The 18,701-nt window shown below is 38.4% G+C and overlaps 2 protein-coding genes and 1 non-coding gene across 4 annotated transcripts; 2 read left to right on the plus strand and 1 right to left on the minus strand.

Annotated features, from left to right (window-relative positions):
* Positions 1-21: 21 nt before the first annotated feature.
* On the plus strand, positions 22-6,029 carry si:dkey-192k22.2 (uncharacterized). Its single transcript, XM_067497091.1, has 10 exons — positions 22-282; positions 769-1,059; positions 2,738-3,034; positions 4,109-4,216; positions 4,306-4,359; positions 4,575-4,607; positions 4,744-4,782; positions 4,860-4,892; positions 4,994-5,041; positions 5,797-6,029. The coding sequence occupies exons 1-10, from the start codon at positions 165-167 to the stop codon at positions 5,856-5,858; spliced, it is 1,083 nt and encodes a 360-aa protein (XP_067353192.1). The 5' UTR covers positions 22-164; the 3' UTR covers positions 5,859-6,029.
* A 397-nt stretch (positions 6,030-6,426) lies between these two features.
* Positions 6,427-16,745, minus strand: fam114a1 (family with sequence similarity 114 member A1). Of its 2 annotated transcripts, none has more exons than XM_067497089.1 (13): positions 16,603-16,745; positions 14,806-15,162; positions 14,369-14,453; positions 14,062-14,291; positions 12,728-12,862; positions 12,392-12,544; positions 12,166-12,316; positions 10,144-10,229; positions 8,530-8,739; positions 8,240-8,379; positions 8,054-8,126; positions 7,653-7,706; positions 6,427-7,469 (listed from the first exon to the last, which is right to left on the minus strand). In XM_067497089.1, exons 2-13 carry the CDS (start codon positions 15,154-15,156, stop codon positions 7,344-7,346), a joined length of 1,794 nt encoding a protein of 597 aa, XP_067353190.1. In that variant the 5' UTR covers positions 15,157-15,162; positions 16,603-16,745; the 3' UTR covers positions 6,427-7,343. The 2 variants fall into 2 exon arrangements, with proteins under 2 accessions (XP_067353190.1, XP_067353189.1); XM_067497088.1 differs by having other exon boundaries at positions 12,127-12,316.
* Positions 16,746-17,080: 335 nt separating this feature from the next.
* Positions 17,081-17,152, plus strand: trnap-agg (transfer RNA proline (anticodon AGG)). The gene has a single exon. It is a non-coding gene; the product is annotated as a tRNA-Pro (tRNA).
* The last annotated feature ends 1,549 nt before the right edge of the window (positions 17,153-18,701 follow it).

The following is an 18,701-nucleotide window of genomic DNA, read 5'->3' on the forward strand; positions in this document are numbered from 1 at the left end:
AATTATAAGCAATTTCACCAGAGCTTTTTAAAACCAAAGGCTACTCTGATGGGCAGGGTTGGCTTGCGAATTACTTTGTTTGTTTTAAAAACTAGAGAAGGAAGCAGATACCACGAGCCACAAGTCATGCTTCTGCCCCTGTGAAGAAGCATGTGTTTGTGCGTATGTGTGCGTGGATATCTTACGGTAAGACCATGACAAGAGCAGCCCTGACTAAACTTTTCATCCTCGTGATCCTTGCCTTTATCATCTGCCTCCCAGAATTCTTCTCATTATATAAAGGTAGGTCACCCAAGACAGATTCAGGGAGGAGGGTTTAGTCACGCTGACTGTGTTTTTTTGTCCATGTCCGTGTGTGTCGTGTGTGTATCAGAATTTCAGTTTAAATTTGTATAGTCAATAACAGAACTTTATTTTGTCAAGTCACTTTGTCTTGTTTCATCCCCTTCAAAAACTGTAACCTTACGGATGCAACCTCTGTTTTTCTTTCTGAATCGAAGAAAAGAAAAAAACAAAACAACCCAAAAGAGCTACAAACAACACTGACTGACAACTACTTTGAAAATGTTTCTGCATTGTGTTGCTGTGAAAAGCTTGGAGCTACTTTAGTCTTTGTACCTGTGCACATACTTGCCTTCAGTTGTTTGTTTTTGCCTCTTCTTTCTTGTCTTTCCTTTGCATCAGAGAGAAACTGGAGGCAACACCTTCCATTTAGCTAAAAATTGTTCTGACTTTTCTGTTGTTTTTTTATTTTCTTTCTCTTTTCAGTGTCAAAAGTTAACTTCCTCTGTCTGCCCTACCGACCCTGTGTGCGAGGGAATCAGGGGAAGAAGGGGGTGTACGGAGAGATTACTGGTGCTGAAATTAGGAGAATCTGCGACCCTGCTCAAACTGCAGAACATGAAAAGCTGGAGCAGGCCTGTGCACAAGAGAATCAAAGCAACACATCAGGTCTTGTGTCAGATTCCAGAGGAAGCAGTGAAAATCCAGAAGACAGCTGGTTCACGTGTCAGACAGACACAGATATGGTAGAATTACGTAGCAACATCTTGAACTCAGGTACTTGTAAAGAAACAAGTTAAAGACACAATATGCCACTTCATCAAGCACAAATCGTCCATTATGGTGCAGTCAACCCTGCACAGCCTTTTAGGAGTTAGTTGTTGTCGATTAACAAAACAAATGTTCCAAAGTGTACTGATTTACAAGAAATCCTGGATATTTGACAATCATGTTCAGTGGGAACTATATTCACTTTTTAATTTAATTTTTCAATAGCAATATACAGCTTGATAATTGCAGGTTACTGCTCAGGTAATAGTTTAAAATAAGAAGGTAATACGGGGTAACATCTAGGTAACAGCACAGTAATAATGGAGGTAATATCTTGTTAAAGACAAGGCAACAGAGGTGTAATAGTTTTGTAATAACAAGGTAAATAGGTGATATTAGTTCTATAAAACAGTGACAATATTATTATGTTGATAATAACGCATAGGTGGCTATTTAGATGCTAAGCACCAAAAGGTGCAATAATTGCTCGGAGGCACTTATTTTCTGTGCAATGACATTGAAACATAGCTGTAAATTGCACAACTACCTTTTTCTACATAATATGGTAATATTTCTTTAGAAGTGAAGCCATCTTGAGCCACAGTTGCATTATAGGTCACAAACTCCGCACCCTGCATGGCAGATGATGGATTGCTCTCTTTTAGTTATTTGGTAATATAAGAAATGTCGTTTCTGGGTATAATTGACTCCCTTGACTGCCAGGCGAAATGAGAAGCACAGAAACAGAGCGAATAACACATGTGAAAGTGAAGCTAAGTTAAGATGATTTTTCATTTGTTTATTTATTTTTAAAAATGTTTAAACTGAACTGACACTCCAGTCAAATGTTCTTACTGAAACAAACTTAGAAGTCCACTTTAACGTAAATCCATCCATAAAATGGTATACCATCGAGGGGGTGGGGATTGTGCCCTACTCTGAAACCTGGCTTATAATGACTTTACTTCTGAGCTGTCATGTTATTCACAAAATTCATGAAATTAAGAAATGCTGGTACTCATAAATTATCTAGCTCTCTTTAATTGCTATTAAACAGAAAGTACAACACATGTTTCAGGTAATTACTGTAGCTCTTGATGTTAAGTTTTACCATTATTACAGTGTGTTTTTCAGGCCTATATTTCCCAAATGTAATGCGGGTATGAAATGCATTGCTTATAGCAAACTATTACCTGGTTATATATATCCCTAAAAGGTGAGTGGGCTGACCATGGGTCAGAGGTTTGGGCCCCGCTTTTCCGGACCGCATGTTGAAGTGTCACTGGGTAAGACACTGAATTCCCAACAGCCCATTCCCATCCATAGCCGTGCAGTGCCGGTCCCAAGCCCGGTAGAAATTGTGGTTGGTTGTGTCAGGAAGGGCATCCGGTTTAAAAACTGTGCCAAATCAACATGCGGACAAAATTATCTGCTGTGGCGACCCTGAACTCACAGGGTCATAACTGACACAACTACCTGTTGTCTTTTTATCACTTTAATTAACTGTTATTATTAAATAGGTTGTAATGCTCTTATCACTATCATTTCCTACCCTTTTTCCTATTTTCCTTATACACCCAATAAATACCGTATGTTTTGAGACCCTGAATGATCTAAATAATTTTAGTTACCCACTCCATAGCTTATCTGCCTAAACCTCTTCCTGATATCTATCCATCTACAGCTATTAAGGTATACCTGAAGGTGTCGATGGAGTTTCAACTCGACAATCAAGAGACCTTGAATCTCACCCTCTACGCCCGTGGTAATTTAAGCTCATTACACCTGAACTCTCCTGAGGTGGAAGAGGAGCAAGAAATGACCGTTGATGAAGAACAGAGTGATGCATTTTACTGCTGTCTCCCTGTCCTGCCTACCTCTGAGTTGTCCAATCAAAGCCACTGCCTCCTTTGGCTCACTAATCAAACCGTTTTGAAAGCAACAGCAAGAGAAAAGCTCCCGCGGAAATGGACACAGACAGGTTGGTGTCAGAATGAGAGAGCAGTGCCCCTTTGTTCTCAGTGTGTCTTTGTTTCAGCAGTGGAGAAGTGAGACTAAAAAGAGAAGAAATTGACCCATCAGATTTCACCTGGCTGAAAGTAATTCAATCTCATTAAAACCCATCTTCTCTCTCAGGCCACAGTGGAGTAATTTTTTCAATAGAACAAATTTTCGCTCAATTCGTCTTCTCTGGACTTAATTTTAGTCTTATTTCTATTCCTCTCTGTATGATCAGTCACACTTTCCTACAGTTACAGTACATCTTAATATACTGTATCTCCAAGGTTGTATTGATTTTGGCTCTCATTCTTTCCAAAACTCCCCCATGCTTAAAGCTACAATTAAGTCATATTTTCCAGTGTGCACGGTGAAGGCTGGATATCTCTCTCACTTTAAGTTTTCTGACCCACTTTCAGAGTTTTCCACATTCCTCCCTTCTGGTTCTCTCCAGTTCCAATTTGTTGCTACATCTTTACCTCCAGCTGCTCTTTTTCCTCAATTCTGTCACTTGTAAATAACGTCTCTCATTTTTAATTTCCTCGGCCTAATTCGATCATTCCTCCTGTTATTGCTCACTGGTTAAATCCATTTGTTTAATATCTTCCATCTCATTTTACTTTTAATCTTGTTTCAAATAAGTTGGTGTTTTAACGCCTTATTGCAACACTTTCTATGGCTGATACAATGAGTTGGTAAAATGCCACATGTGCTGGTTTAGGTTTTTTTTTTATTTGTGCTGCACATTGCTCTTTTTGTACAACACTGTGGTTTGTGACTGGACAAAACATGGCACTGTGGTTAAAGCCCATAACACATCCTCACTGCATGCATTGTTCGATTCATTGTTGCATGCTCTTGTTTTATATCAGTGGAGACACAATCTGAAATTCTTAAGCTATCCTTAAACTCTGGATAATCACATAATTTTTAATATGTATGCATGTGTTTATATATTTTTTATTAATATACTACACATAATATTTAAAAATGAATATAGCAGGAGACCACTAGACCTGCTCCGTTACCCACATCTGTCTGCTCTAATCCCTCTCAGGTGAGTGGAGGTGTATACTTAGGGTGGTCTGGTTGGCTCTGGTGTGCGTGGTGCTCCTGACTGTTACAACTGTGATTGGACAAATCTACTGGAAGATTCGCTCAGGCAGTAAGATGCACACACACGTAAACACACTCATGCACAAAAGCACACACCCACCCACACAAAAAGTTGACCTGAATGTGTTTTCTTATCAGAAAACCCCAAGATGCATCTTTTGGAGCATAATAACACTCATCAGCAGCTGAATGGTAAATTTGAATTTGTGTTGTTGTGTGTTCTGTTAAATTCAGTTTTTATTTCTCTTTTTTATCGGTGTGTAAACATTTCATAAACCCAGAGTTACACATTCTCACATCTCTCTGTCATCTTACAGTTTGTTACCATACAATATGGTAGTATTCAAATATATTTTTGCCTTATAAATCATTAATAACATATTTGTTAATATTGATATTTCAACTAGATCGAAAGAAGTACATAGAAGTAGCTCCCACACGTAAGTAAATTTGGTAAATTATTCTATGTCTTTTGAATGATTTTGTTTGCTTTGTATGTATGTAAAACACAAGTTTATCATATTGTTTCAATGTTAAATGTGATGGGTTGAGTAAAAACCATATATTATCTTATAGGTCCAATCCCTCAGTTAGATGAGGCTCGGCAATGGTCAGGTCAGTTCCCGATTGCAAACACAGTTTGATTATTCTTATTTTTCAATCTCTTCACAACTTTTTCTCCCAAACAACAGGACTTTCACCCATTCAAGAATGTGAAATCCAAGGTAGGGCATACAATTCACATACAATTCAACATACATAGAGAAATGATATAGATCTCTTTCTGTGAGTTTGTGTGATAATAACTATCATGTATATTTTTCAGAGGAAATAGAAACTCTGCTGGATGGAAATGTTGACAACTGCTACACCGGTAAACTCAACATTAGAGCAAACACACAAGTTGACAGAGGATAGTTTCAGTGTGTAATTTAATACATTTAAGCAGTACTCTGATCTTTTAATGAAGCTTGGACAAAGGTTCAGTAAGGATGATATTTTACCTTCTCTCTCTGCTTTAATTTCCTGTCAAAACTACATCACCACTTACACTTTCCCATGCTATCAATAGTCAATAACACCTCAATAACACTTGAGCATTATTTCTTGACTGGAGCCTATCATATCAAAGACATTAGTGTGTTCCCAGCTGCTGTCTCTCATGTGTATATCATTGCAGCAAGAAAAGCCCCTGCGCCCTTTACAGACTGCACCTCATCTGGCTCTTATTGCCAGACTTCCTGTTACCTTTTACTAAACATTTGGGGCAGTGGCGACCAATGGTTGGAGAAGCAAGCTTGTCACCGTAAGGTAGTTGGTTCAGGATTAAATCGTCAGGATTAAATCTGGCTGGGATAAGTAAAAAACAATGTCTGCTGCTTGTTGCTCTGACCTACTAACCTGCTGCTGACCTGCTCTGCAACAACTTATTGAAAAACACCTTGAAGAAAAAAAAGGTTTTTATTTCCTCAAGGTGTTTTTATTTCACTAATACTAGTGCCATAAATAATATTACAAGTTTATTGAGTACAGATTCTCATTGAGCAGACCATAATTATTGCTATATCACTTTTCACTCTCATCCACGGTATATTTGTTTATTTACTGTTTTTACTTGTGTGTCTTCAGCACATCTGCATCATCGAGGCCATCCATCCACTTCTTTGCTGACAGAGGAGCAGGCCCGGTGACAAATGGAAGCAGCCAGATCAACACAGAAAATGGTTTATTTTCAACATCTCATCCCCATATTGTGTTAACGCATTAGTAGTTAAATAAATCACTTGGCTTCCAAACATTTTTCATGTAGCAGTGCAAATAATTGGGTTTCCTAAGGCAGAAGCATGACTGAAAAACAGCCTTTTTCCATCAGGCTATAGCTGAAAGGTGCCAAAATATTATGACATTGCTGACTAATATTTTCTCTGCTTAATAGTTTTCTTGCATTGGTGTATCTTTAAAAGGAAGGAGAAGTAAAAAAGAGGAAGAGGGTATTTTTTTAAATCTTTGAGATGTTTCAATATCTGAGTCAAGTTAACACTGGTTTAAAAAAAAAAAACTTTAATCTTGAGGGCAAGACAACATAAAAGCCATCTCCATGTTTGGATTCATTCCTTCTTAAGGATTTGCTTTTATTACTTTTTTGCTGAGCTAAATAAGAACATTCAAACTACGCTCATGTCTGTCTGCTAAATATCCATAATCAGTGGATAATTAGATTAGCATAAATACTAGAAACAGGCAAAAAAAAAAAAAACATTTGTGCATTCTGAACATATTATTTATTGAGCTCTAAAGGTACTGGCAGGTATAGTGTGTTACATTTAGAAAAAGTCAGGGTAGCTGTTTTCACTTTTCAATTCTTTGTGCTATACTAAGATAACTTTGTGTTAGCATACAGATGTTAGTGTGGTTTGGATCATCTAATCCAACTGTAGACAAGAAAGCAAAAGAGCCAATTTAAATGTAGCAGCACACACATAAAAAACAAACCATAAAATAAAATAAATAAAAAGTCTAATTAGAGATTAATTAAGCTACTTTACAACTTTAAAATCCACAACAACTGGGAGAAACAGAACTAAATGTCTTATAAAGTATTAATATCAGACATTTCTTTCAAATCAAGCTGGATAAGACATAAGGTAGTGTTGAACAAAAATTGGTGTATATCATATTTTTAAAAAAAAAACTAGATTAAAACATTTAAGAAAACAGACATTTTATTAGTGTTATTCATAATAGTTTCTGTTGAAATAACAATGGACTGCAAGGAGTGCAAAGAAAGCTCCATTTACATTAGTTTAATGTCCCCTACGTTCAGTCATTTTATATTTTTGGTTCAGTTTTTGGTGACAACCAACCAGACAGAATGAATCACAACTGATGTGTAACTCAGAACGCAGACTGGTTCTTCATAAAATATCAACTGCAAAACAACAACAAAAAAAAAAACACATTAAGAGATACAAGGTGGAGGAGATGCACATATGCACATGGTTCTTTTCTACAATGATATTTAAACTGTTATCTTCCAGATACGGCATATGTGAACATCTTCATGGCACTTAGTGTATATATAAGCACTTGATCTGAAATAATGTGTTCTCTATACTTTACTGTACAATTGATAAATTATGACAAGCAGCTGAGCAGGAAGCGTGTGTGTGTGTCCATTAGTGCTGCGTCTGTGCTGCTGGGTCTGTGGTGGGTCGGCAGTGTTGGCTCTGGATGTGGGAGATCTGCAGGATGGGCAGTAGCAGCTGAAATGCATTCTGGATGTAGTCGGTGCTGTTGGAGCCCTGCAGACAGAATATTCCTGACTTTTATGTATTGGATTACATCAAATTGCACAGGTTTACTTACTGCTATGCATGAGCTGTGATATATACACGTGTATAAAAGACATTAAAAAATATTTTAGAAGCATAACATATTCAGAAAATGCATAGAACAACACTGTTTTAGTTAAAAATCAGTTTTACCTCTAGCAGCACACTATCTACCAGTGGATTCAACTCCTCTGCTTTCCTCTGGCCCTAAAAAAAAATAGAGAGAGACAGGAAGCAGCACATAGGAAAGAAATTTTTTAACCCTTCATTTAGAGCAGTTTCACTTAAGATTGTATAGCTTATTCCTATGTTCCATATACCTCTATTTGAGAAACTATTTAGAACACAGCATTTTGGATGTGGCTCATTCATTTGGAAATGCTTTTTCTTTTCTGTATCATGCCAAAACATGTATGATGAACTCTTAAAGATTTGCAGAGATTTTAGTTTTGACAAATGGGCCTGGAAGCAACATAGAAGGAAATTCAATGGTACTACAACATGTTTATTATGAGACATGGTGAGACACACTCACACAGTCTCTCTTGACTTACCCCAACAAGAAGCAGCATATGAGAGAACTTCTTGGCCAAACATTCCACCTCCTTACCCATTGCACGAGTCAATCTAAAACAAAACAATGTAGGTTTTAGTCAAACATGCTACACTTAGAGTAATGTTCCTCACACACACAAGAAACAAATATAAACACATGCATACACACACACAAACACACAAACCGGGTGAGAATGTGTGCCTGGTCCCTGGCAGCCTTCTCCAGCTCCTGGCCGTGAAGGATGAGCTCTGCCACCTTGTGGAGCTGCTCGATACTGCGAGCTGTCACTTCTGCCAAACTACCGACGGATGACCAGTAGACGGCCTGTATAGTGGGAAATGAGCACACACCTTCATATAAATTATATGTATGGTAGATTTAGGTGTATTAAATCAAATCTGACTTGTGGCAAGAGAGGGTATTTAAGGAAAAAATCAAATTAAAGGTCAATTAATATGGTTGAGTTTACCTCACCTCTACAGATCTTGGGTCACCCTCTTTCTCTTTCTTTTCTTCCTCTCGTCCCTTCACCTCCTTCCCCTGCTCCTCTCCATCTTTCTCCCTTGTTTCGTTCTCTTCCAGAGAGGCCTCTCCTCCCAGGTGGTCCTGCGTTTCCCTGCCAACTGTCTCTGCAGTGACAGGCTGCTCTATCTCGCTCACCCAATCATGGGCCCTCATCCGAGCCTGTAGATGCAAAATTATCACCCATCAACTCTGCACTGTGAGAGATCGCCAACCTGATATATGTTAATTTTATGCATATACACATGTATGCTAATGAAAGTTATAGATAAGTACCTACGATTATGCAGTTGGACTTCAAAGGCATTAATGTTATGTTATGTACATTACTTCTAAGATTGCAGCAGGAAAGTGGGGCTGTTGAAACTGTAAATGTTTGTTTGTGTTTTCATTTCTTTCTATGGCTGTGTACCTTAAGTTATTAACCAGTGTTCTGAGGACAGTTCAGCGGATCAAATTCACAAATTCAAATGGCTATTGCGAGTGTTTGACATTTAGTTGTGGTAAGGTTATTGTACAGGTCCAGTGGATGACATTGTGCATCACAGATTATGTGCTATGATAGACTAATCGCAATGTCCTGTCTCTGTTGATGATAATAGTCCAGGAGCTAGTTTATAGGAAAAGGTTTTTATTTATTTATGTGGTAACAACATATCTTGATTTTTCCTCAGAAAAACTGAACAAAGAGCAACAGAGTAGATGGCAATCTACTAGATTAATTATAGATATCTAATTAATTATACTAAGTTAATACTTTGTAACATTATGTTAAATTGAACTGAGAACTGTCTTCATATTGATGCAATTTTTCAAACCAATACAGTACATCCTTATCGTAGAACAAAAGTAAGTAAAGTAAAAACTCAAAAGATTGAGCCTTTTCTAATTACATTGATCACATTTGTATATTCAGATGATCTTTCTTTCAGAAAGTTAAGCATTTGATTTTCCACTAGCGAAAGAGTTGATATTTCTGCAGTCAAAGATCAGCAGCTGTTGGCTCGTCCCTTCAGGGGTTGCCACAGCACAATGTGTTCCTCACATTGATTGGGCATGAGTTTTTACGCCCTTTCTGCTGCAATCCAGCCTACAACAAAGAAATCTACTGTATGTCTACATTTAGTGCCAGGGGCAGCAGTGGTTTAGGAGGTAAAGTCCACTGATCGCAGAGTCAGCAGTTTGATGCCCGACACCCCATTGCAAAAAATATTAGGGATGGTTGTGTCAGGAAGGGCATTTGTAGTGCAAAAAGGCATCAGCCAAAAAAAATGTGCAGACCACACAATCCACTGTGGATACAACAGGATATTTCAAAAGTCAAACATAAAATGTGAACATAAAGTACTGGAAAAATACATGGGCTCAACCTTGGATTCATAGCTGAGTTGAGTCAGTCACAGATTTTACCAGATTAGGATTTAATGATGAAGCACTATGACTGTACTTTTTTCCTTTCCATCTGATATCTCCTGGCACAGACTACATGACAACCAATTTATCCAAAAAGTCCATGGACACTGTTACAAATGCTGGAAAGCCACTAAATATGTGTGTGTGAGTCACCTTGTTGAGTTTGTCAGGCGTGGCAGCGACATGAAGCTCAAACAGCAGCTCAGTGAGAACACTCACAAACTCCTCACCATCGGCAGCTGACACACACACACACACACACACACACACACACACACACACACACAAATAAACATGTCATGTAAGCATAAGTCTACTACAGTACATATCATCCGTTAAAGCATACAGTGGATGCAAAGTGCTATCCATAAAGTGTAAAATGAGAATGGATTTTTACCACATGCTTTGAAGTCCCCCATGCTGAGATCAAAATTATATTATTCTTTTGTGCATTCAGCTAAAAGCATAGCAGAGATTTGGTAAAATTATAGTGTAATGTGTAAAGCACACATAAAGCTATGATATTTGATCATTTAACTGATTCGTTTTGTTTTGAATCTGTGATGCGTATGTGTTAGCAGCCCCCAAACACAGACTCTGGATCAGGCGCCATGTTAAACCACAGAAAGGGACAGCTGCCTGCACTGAACTCTGTACTGCTCTGACATCGCTTCTGGGCACCTGTCACATCTATACATATTTTAAAATGTAGTGTGACATGTGGCTGTTGACATAAGATGGAAACTTATAAAAACTTTAAATAACATGGCAATACTTGACATTGAATGTCACATTTTCTACTTTTACCGTAAATAAAAAAAAGAAAAAAAGAATGCCGCAAAGAATGCTTTTGTTTTGGTGCTGTCACATTTCAGCAAAGCCAGCAGCATTTTGGGTTTCTTCCTGTGAGCTGTTACAATATCATTCATTACCACTGGTTGTGATAGTGATAAAAACCATACAGTAGATAAGTATTACAAGGTGGGAAAAAGAATGATATGAATTTGGGTAATTTCTTTATTTGCAAGATATTAAAGTTTAGAAAATTGAGTTTAAGATATTCTGACTTTAGCATCAAACTCAAAATAAGTTGGACCCTACTTCTTCACTACATTATATAAAAAATACTTTACAGAGGTGATAATTAGATCATCTCTGCTTGGATGGACCATCCCTGCAGCTGAACATGGTGGTCAACTGTTTTTTGAAAAGGAATATTCTGCAACTCTCAATCTAAATGCACCAACAAATTAAAAATTTCAGCAGTCTCAGCTAAGTTCAAAGCAGAAGCAGTATGTGATCGGAATAAGTTGACCAAACTTTTTTTTTTTTTTTGTCCTTTCGGCTTATCCTGTGAGTTCAGGGTCGCCACAGCGGATCATTGTCCACATGTTGATTTGGCACAGTTTTTACCCTGGATGCCCTTCCTGATGCAACCCTCCCCAATTTCTACCGGGCTTAGAACAGCACTGTGCAGCTGGGGAGGGGAATGGGCTGTTGTCTTGCCCAGGGACACTTCGACATATAGCGACACTTCGACATATAGCCAGGGCCGGGGATCGAACCACTTACGCTGTGGTCCGTGGACGACTGCCTTTACGGACTGAGCTACAGCCACCCCCATAATTTGACCAAAAATAAGTCCTCATTTCGAATTCTTAATCTAAGTCTAACAAGTTAGACTTGAAGAATATGTATTTCAAACTCTTGGCTAAGCTTCGCAAAATTGTCAGTAGAAAACAAAGTATCTGCAGATACATAATATAGTTATATATGAATAGCCCTGATAAGGTCTATAAAGAGTAACATAAACCAGGCTAGAAAGCAGAGTGCTCTGCGGTTTAGGGTTTAAATCTGTTGAACTCACCACACACACCATCACTGATGGCTAAGACCATAATTCCATAACCCCACAACAATGCACCAAGGCAATACATTAAACTACTGGCTGAGGGTAAAACAAAATGTTCAGTCTCTGACCTAGCACCAATTTAATAAGAAATTTAACGTATTTGAAATATATTCGCGATCTGTATTCACATCTATATTCAAGACCAAAAGCCAACTGATAAAGGGTCAGTGCTTGGGGACCACCTCCACGTCCAACAGGTCTGGTGGTTGGTTCAGGCCACTCACATAGGGGGGTAGAACAGTGTAACTGGGAATTTAGATCACCATTATCCTTCGTCTGGTCTCCTTCCTTCGATTCCTCTTCCTTTATATCCTCCTCTTCCTCTTGTTTGAGGAAGATATCTTTGATGACAATCAGCTCCATCTTCACTTCCTCCTGATCCTCCGCCACCAGGGAAGACAGAAATGCTTGGACCTAGCAGAAGATATGTGACTGAAAGTATGCTGCTTTTCCAGAACATGCTCCATATTCCTGACTTTTGTGTCTTACCTTTGCCTCACTTTCATTTGACAAGATCTCCAGGGCCTCCAAGTGTGACAAGCCCTGGTAGTTGTCAAACAGAATACCATAATGAGCTGTGGGAGCGCTGATTGGCTGGTTGCTCAGATGTGCTCGCTCCCTCTCCTTGGCTTCCTTCAACATCTGAAAAATCACAGAACCTTTGACATTGTGCACCAGTTTTATATTATTTCTCTGTTAACAGGAGGGAAACTGGTTTTCTGTGTGTGTGTGTGTGTGTGTGTGTGTGTGTGTGTGTGTGTGTGTGTGTGTGTGTGTGTGTGTGTGTGTGTGTGTGTGTGTGTGTGTGTGTGTGTGTGGTCATGCCTGACTCAGTGATGCAGTCTTCTGCATAAGGGTCTTGGTCTTTTTGAAACCTGGGTCACTCTCAGCAAGAACAGTCATGGTTTTCTTTCCAATAAACTCCAAGGCATCCAAACCACCACTGATCACTGACTTACCCTTGGAGAGACAGAAAAACACAAATTACAGAAAAGTCAAACTACCACATGCTCATTGCACAAGAAAATGTTTATAAAATGTACTAGTAATGATAACAATTTAAATTTTAATGATAAATTATGTTCCAAGGCAAAATTGTATTAAATGTCAAAACTATACCAAACCCCACATTACTTATTATTCTAAGACTTCAGCATCTACTAATTTATTTTTACTCTAGATAAAAGTTATGCAGACAAAGATTTATAAATCTTTATTTATAAAAGATTTATAAAATAAATGCAAATAAATTAAATTAACAATAATTAGATATATACTAATTTAAATGTATTATGTTCTAATACAAAATTATGAAACTCTAAGTAGCAAGTCATTTTGACCCATCAGAGTTGTAACAGAATTGACATGAGATTTTTACATTCAAATCAAAATAGTGAGATAGCAAGTCAAACTTTGGAACTAATTAATATTGTGATATATTACATTATTTGTAGATTTACTTAACAATGAGTTGCTATCACTGACACTTATCCATTAACAGATGCAGTTTCACGTCTAGCTGTTTCCCAGATCATTGATGAGTGAAAGACACCCCACCTTTCTTATAAGGTCCAGGAGAGTCTGGCATATTAATAGCAGCTCTCTGATACTCTATGAGGTTCTTATCATAGGTGTACAAGTAACACCTACATGCTTGTGCACAGGTTTAAAGTCAGACTGCATAGCCCCAGCAGTTTCTCAGCAGCAGCCACGGTGAGGCGTTCAGGGGCAGTACAGAGCAGAGCTTTGCAATCAATAAATGTTTTATTTCAATTATGATTATGGCTTTAAATTATTATAAAACAAAATAATGAAGAAGCTCAATTTCTCTCATTCGGGATGCAGCATGTTCAGTTTAGCTGAAGGCTCTACACAAAAACATTGTTCACCTACTAGCTTAGCATGTTAGTATTCTGTGGCACAGTCATACAGTATTAAATCGACAAGAATTACAATGTTGATTTTTTAAATTTTTTTTGCCTCCATGGTGGAGGATAGTGATTCATCAATTTTATAATGAAACAAAAAACTTTCAAGAGATAAGGGATGACAAGAGTTTCTTAAACTGCGAAAGTTTGTATTTGATGTCTGTGAACTTGCATATGACTGGTGCATGATATGCACGACATGATTTCACGTGTTAGTGTTTAGTCACTCACTGTGTTCTGCACAGCATGAGAGATTGTAGAAAAGACACCCCTGCTGGAAGCTGCAGCACTCTCACAAGATGCCTCCCCAGGGCTGGGCAGGTTAGCCTCTCCGCTTTCTCTTCCTCCCTCTTGTTTCCCCTCCACTTGTTCCTCCTCTTCTTGCGCCTCCTCTCCTACTGAGGTCCTGTGAAAACGCAGAGCCTCTCCTGCCTTCACCTTAACTGAGGTCAAGCTCTGACCTACACCCAAAAACACATAGAGGTGAAGACTTGGAACATAAAGCGGACAAGACAAGGAAAAATACAAAAAGACATACCCACTGTGGAGGTGGCACTACTCAAAAGAGATTTTCCCCATGAACTCCAATCTCCCCAACCTTTGCCTTTTTCCTGAAGTGAAATCTGCGCACAAAAACACACATAAACATTACAATATTAGTTAAAAGACACTACAGCACAATTGCACAGCGCAATTGCAAGATTGATTAAAGTATAAAAAGAGGTGGTATCCCACCAACTGCTACCCCAGGCAAAATATTTGCTGGCATCAATGATCAAAGTCAATTAGAGCAGCAACTCATCATTTATACACAGAATATTAATCTAATATTATTTTTTAAATATTTAATTAATATCAATATTTAATATAAATTAAATATTAATATTAATTATGCAGAAGATTAATAATTTGGTCTATTAAATGTCAGAAAACAATAAGAACAACAAGTGTAGAAACTAGTGCCTAATACAAAACCTCCACATCCTCCTCTGCAGCGTATGTGTCTGGTTCCAGACTGACTGGTTGGTCACATTCAATCACATGACCCTCAGCAGCAGGCTCAGATTGGCCCATCGGACCATCTGGTTGGTGTAAGGGATCCTGAGAAGCATTGGTCTTGGCTGTGGTGTCTTCTGTGGTCATCTCCTCAGTGGACTTTGGGGTATTGAAGCTCTCATGAATCAAAGCAGGTTGCTGAGGAGCTGAGGAGGGTGTGAGGGCTGCTGAGACATCCTGACAGGAGTTGGGGTTGATATCGGTGGGCTGGACAGGTGGAGGAGTATGGTCTACAGAAGGGTCTGTTTCAATGGGTGCAGCCTGTGACATGGTGATCTAAAGAAGATTTAAGTGACAGAAATGTCAGAAATGCTGAACATCACTGTCTCAAGTGTTTTTCTATCACTGCCAAAACTTAAAGATATTCTGTTTAAAATTAGATAAAACATTAAAGATTGTCAAACTGGAGAAGCTGGGACCAGAGAATGTTTTTTAATAAGAATGATAAAGAAAAGAAAAATAGAGATTTTTTTAAATTCAACTAGTCAATTCATCGAGTTCTAATGTCAACTTGCAAAATAGGCCAAACTGACTTAATCATATCTTTAAACAGAAAACAAACAGCAAAATACTAAAACACAAGCTCAGTCTCACAGCAGCACAAAGTTCAAATGCTCCCAACATAAAAATCACTAAATCAATTTGTTTGTAAACCTTCACCTTATTCTAACAGCATTGCATGACCATCATGCGATATAATAGCCAGCTAGGCCATACTTAGTATTAAAACTTGCATGTGATTTATATGCTCAATATTATATTGATATTTATTTCTTTTATTTGCTGAAAGAAAAGAAATAAAATAATGCATACTGTTTGCACACTTTCTTTTGGTGGGAATTGTACCATTTTAAAATAAATTGTTATCCGCCAACAATTTAAGGCTTAGTTAAACTGAAATTGGAATTAGAATTGGAAAGACAAGATGATGACGGCATTTTATTTTGTGTAAAAAGATTAGTCAATTAAATAAATAAATAAATCAGGCGCAGAAATTCTGCAATAAAAATAGAGCCAAAGCACTGGCTGTGAACACACCACTGAAACAACATCACCATCTAGAGGACAACTCTTTCAGTAGCGTCATAATTAATGTCAGCCCCGTTTTAATGTTAAGTTTGTTTCAGGCTGTTGATGTTTCTTGCCAACAATATGTTATTTACGCAGGGGCATCTCTGGCAAACTGTATGCACTAACAGGTCTGTCTCTTCGTCCAGGAAAACAAACAAACACTACAACGGCCTGCTAAACGAGCCGCTGTGAAGTTTGACAATGTGGCTTAAAAGTGAAGCTTAAGGGTTTAGAGTTAACACAGAAACTGTGAAAACCTTCTGTACAAACACAGTATAACTGCATACTCTAGTACTGCAGCTCTCAAACCAAAACAATCATTTCAAATTGATGACATGAACATGAAAATTCATGCGTGTCAAAGCCTCTGCATCGCAGCAACATTGGAACACATTATAATAACAAACAGCAAAATGTGCAGACAAGCACAAAGACAACGGGTGTCTTTAAAATGACAGCAACATATCAGGTTATGATTCAGACTATTATTGGCAGCATTATTTTGTGACAAGTATCAAAAGCACGTTACACAAAGAAACAGCCCCTGTTTATTGCCAAATTTTTGTATTTCAGTTGCCGCAGTCGAAGCAAAACTAATAAGCTCAAAGACAGTTTTGTTTTTGTGAAAGTGACAGTACAGCTCACCCGTTCGGTGCCAGTCAGAGGCGCCTCTTCCGCCCCGCCACGTCGGCAGACCGGCAGGAGGCTGCACCAAAGAGTAACGACACACGAGATGACTCCCGGTCACACAAAGCAACTGTCGTCTGAGTTATCGGAGGTCGAACAAGCACTTACAGAATAGATCAGCTAAAGCATCGTTTCAAGCAGTCAAAAGGGAAAAGGCCAGCAGTCAGAAGTTACTTAAAGTACCATGTGGCATGACGTGTGCATGACAGTAGTGTTGCAGCTCAAACGTTTGGGCTAATTTGAACAAAACGCTGCTGTGAGGGCTTTACAGGAAGACACACGACACCATGACTGAATCGACTCTCTTCGGCTGGATACTTATGTTTGCACTGTAAATACAATTTATTTGACTGTCCGTAATTTGGGAGTAAAAAAAAAGCATTTACATGTAGTTTAAAACATTTATATAGTTACATTCAGAATCTACAAATGCAGTGGCTCGTTGGTCTAGGGGTATGATTCTCGCTTAGGGTGCGAGAGGTCCCGGGTTCAAATCCCGGACGAGCCCAGTTTTTGGTCTGTAACAAAATTATATTAGATTACAGTAATAATCGCAAAACTCTAAATCATTTAGCATACACTATTGTTGTATGATTTATTCTTATTTGTGCTGGCGATAACTTGCAAAATCTATTTGTGCCTGTTTGTGTTTATGCCTGTGATGCAAGGTGTATCTAGAGTAAACAAAACAACAAAATATGTTAACTATATAACGTTATATTCCTATTTGCTCTGATGACCTGTTTTAACTCATTAACAGTTAAGGGTCAACTTTAGCCTGGTTTTTCACCATAATCAAACTGAGATATAGTCATGCATGCATGTGATGCTCCTGTAATTTGTATTTAGACAGGTACCAGGTGTGGGCAATATAGTAATCACACTAGCAACCAGCTAAAATGGAGAAAAGTTGACTCAACCTTTGTGTTGTTTGTCACACTGAGCATGGCGAAAAGAAAGAAGTGTATAGGTATCTGTGGATTTGAGAAAAAACTGTGGAAAAACGTGGACAATCCGAAGGCTACAAGTCCATCTCCAGAGATTTTAATTTCCCTGTGTCCACTGTGTCATCAAGAGGTTTACAGCCCATGGCCCTGTAGCTAACCTTCCTGGACGTGGACGGAAGCGCAAAATTAATGAAAAATTACAATGAAGGATTGTTCGAATTGTCAAGCAGCTCATTGTCGAGCTGCTTTTATTAAGTGCATGTATTCTGCTTTGTGTGCATGTCACATCACAATCCAAACAACAGTTCATATTAAAGATACATAAACTTGATATAAGACATTGGTAAGACATTTCATTGCTTCTACCCCTAAACCAACCGAGTGGTGTCTTTTCCTCAATAACAAAATAATGCCCGTGTAGCAACTTTCACATTTCTGAATAAAAACATAAAAAACACTTCACTCTGACAATGAACGAGACCCACAGTCCCTCTTTTTTTCCAACCCAAATACCAAAAGCAAACAAGACCAAGGATGAGCTGCTTTTATTAAGTGCATGTATTCTGCTTTGTGTGCATGTATGCATGTTATGTATGTACAAGCGAGTATTAGCTACCTGTTTAATTTTTCAAGCCACTTCATGATGTAAGCAGGTAGAGACAGATGAGGTGTGTGGTGTCAATGTGCTGGTCCATGAGGGAGCAGTTAGTTTTAGCATAGCTGGCTGTGCTTAGGAAAACAAAAAGAAGCTGACGTATGATGGTGCACGGCAGGTGTAATATGATACATTCTGGGAAGTTTCACATTTTATTGGCCTAGCTAGAATGTGTGTGTGTGTGTGTATCTACACAATCTTAACTTGCATGCATAGAAAATGAGAGCTGATGTTGCAGAAAGAAGCTTGAACATATTACGTGGCTTAAACAGAGAGCAGGTTCATTTGGTTTGGTTCTGCAGCCAGAAGAGGATGGTGCTCTCAGGCCAGCTGAGATGCTGCTGCCTCTTTTAAAAAGTGTCTGGACATTCCACAGCTGACACAAAGGCAGGAGGACATCACTGCTGACACAAAGGCATAAAAAAGCAAGACTGGAGTTTGAATTTATGTGACAA

The sequence above is a fragment of the Channa argus genome, chromosome 3 (assembly GCF_033026475.1).
Source record: "Channa argus isolate prfri chromosome 3, Channa argus male v1.0, whole genome shotgun sequence".
NCBI classification, from domain to species: Eukaryota; Metazoa; Chordata; class Actinopteri; order Anabantiformes; family Channidae; genus Channa; species Channa argus.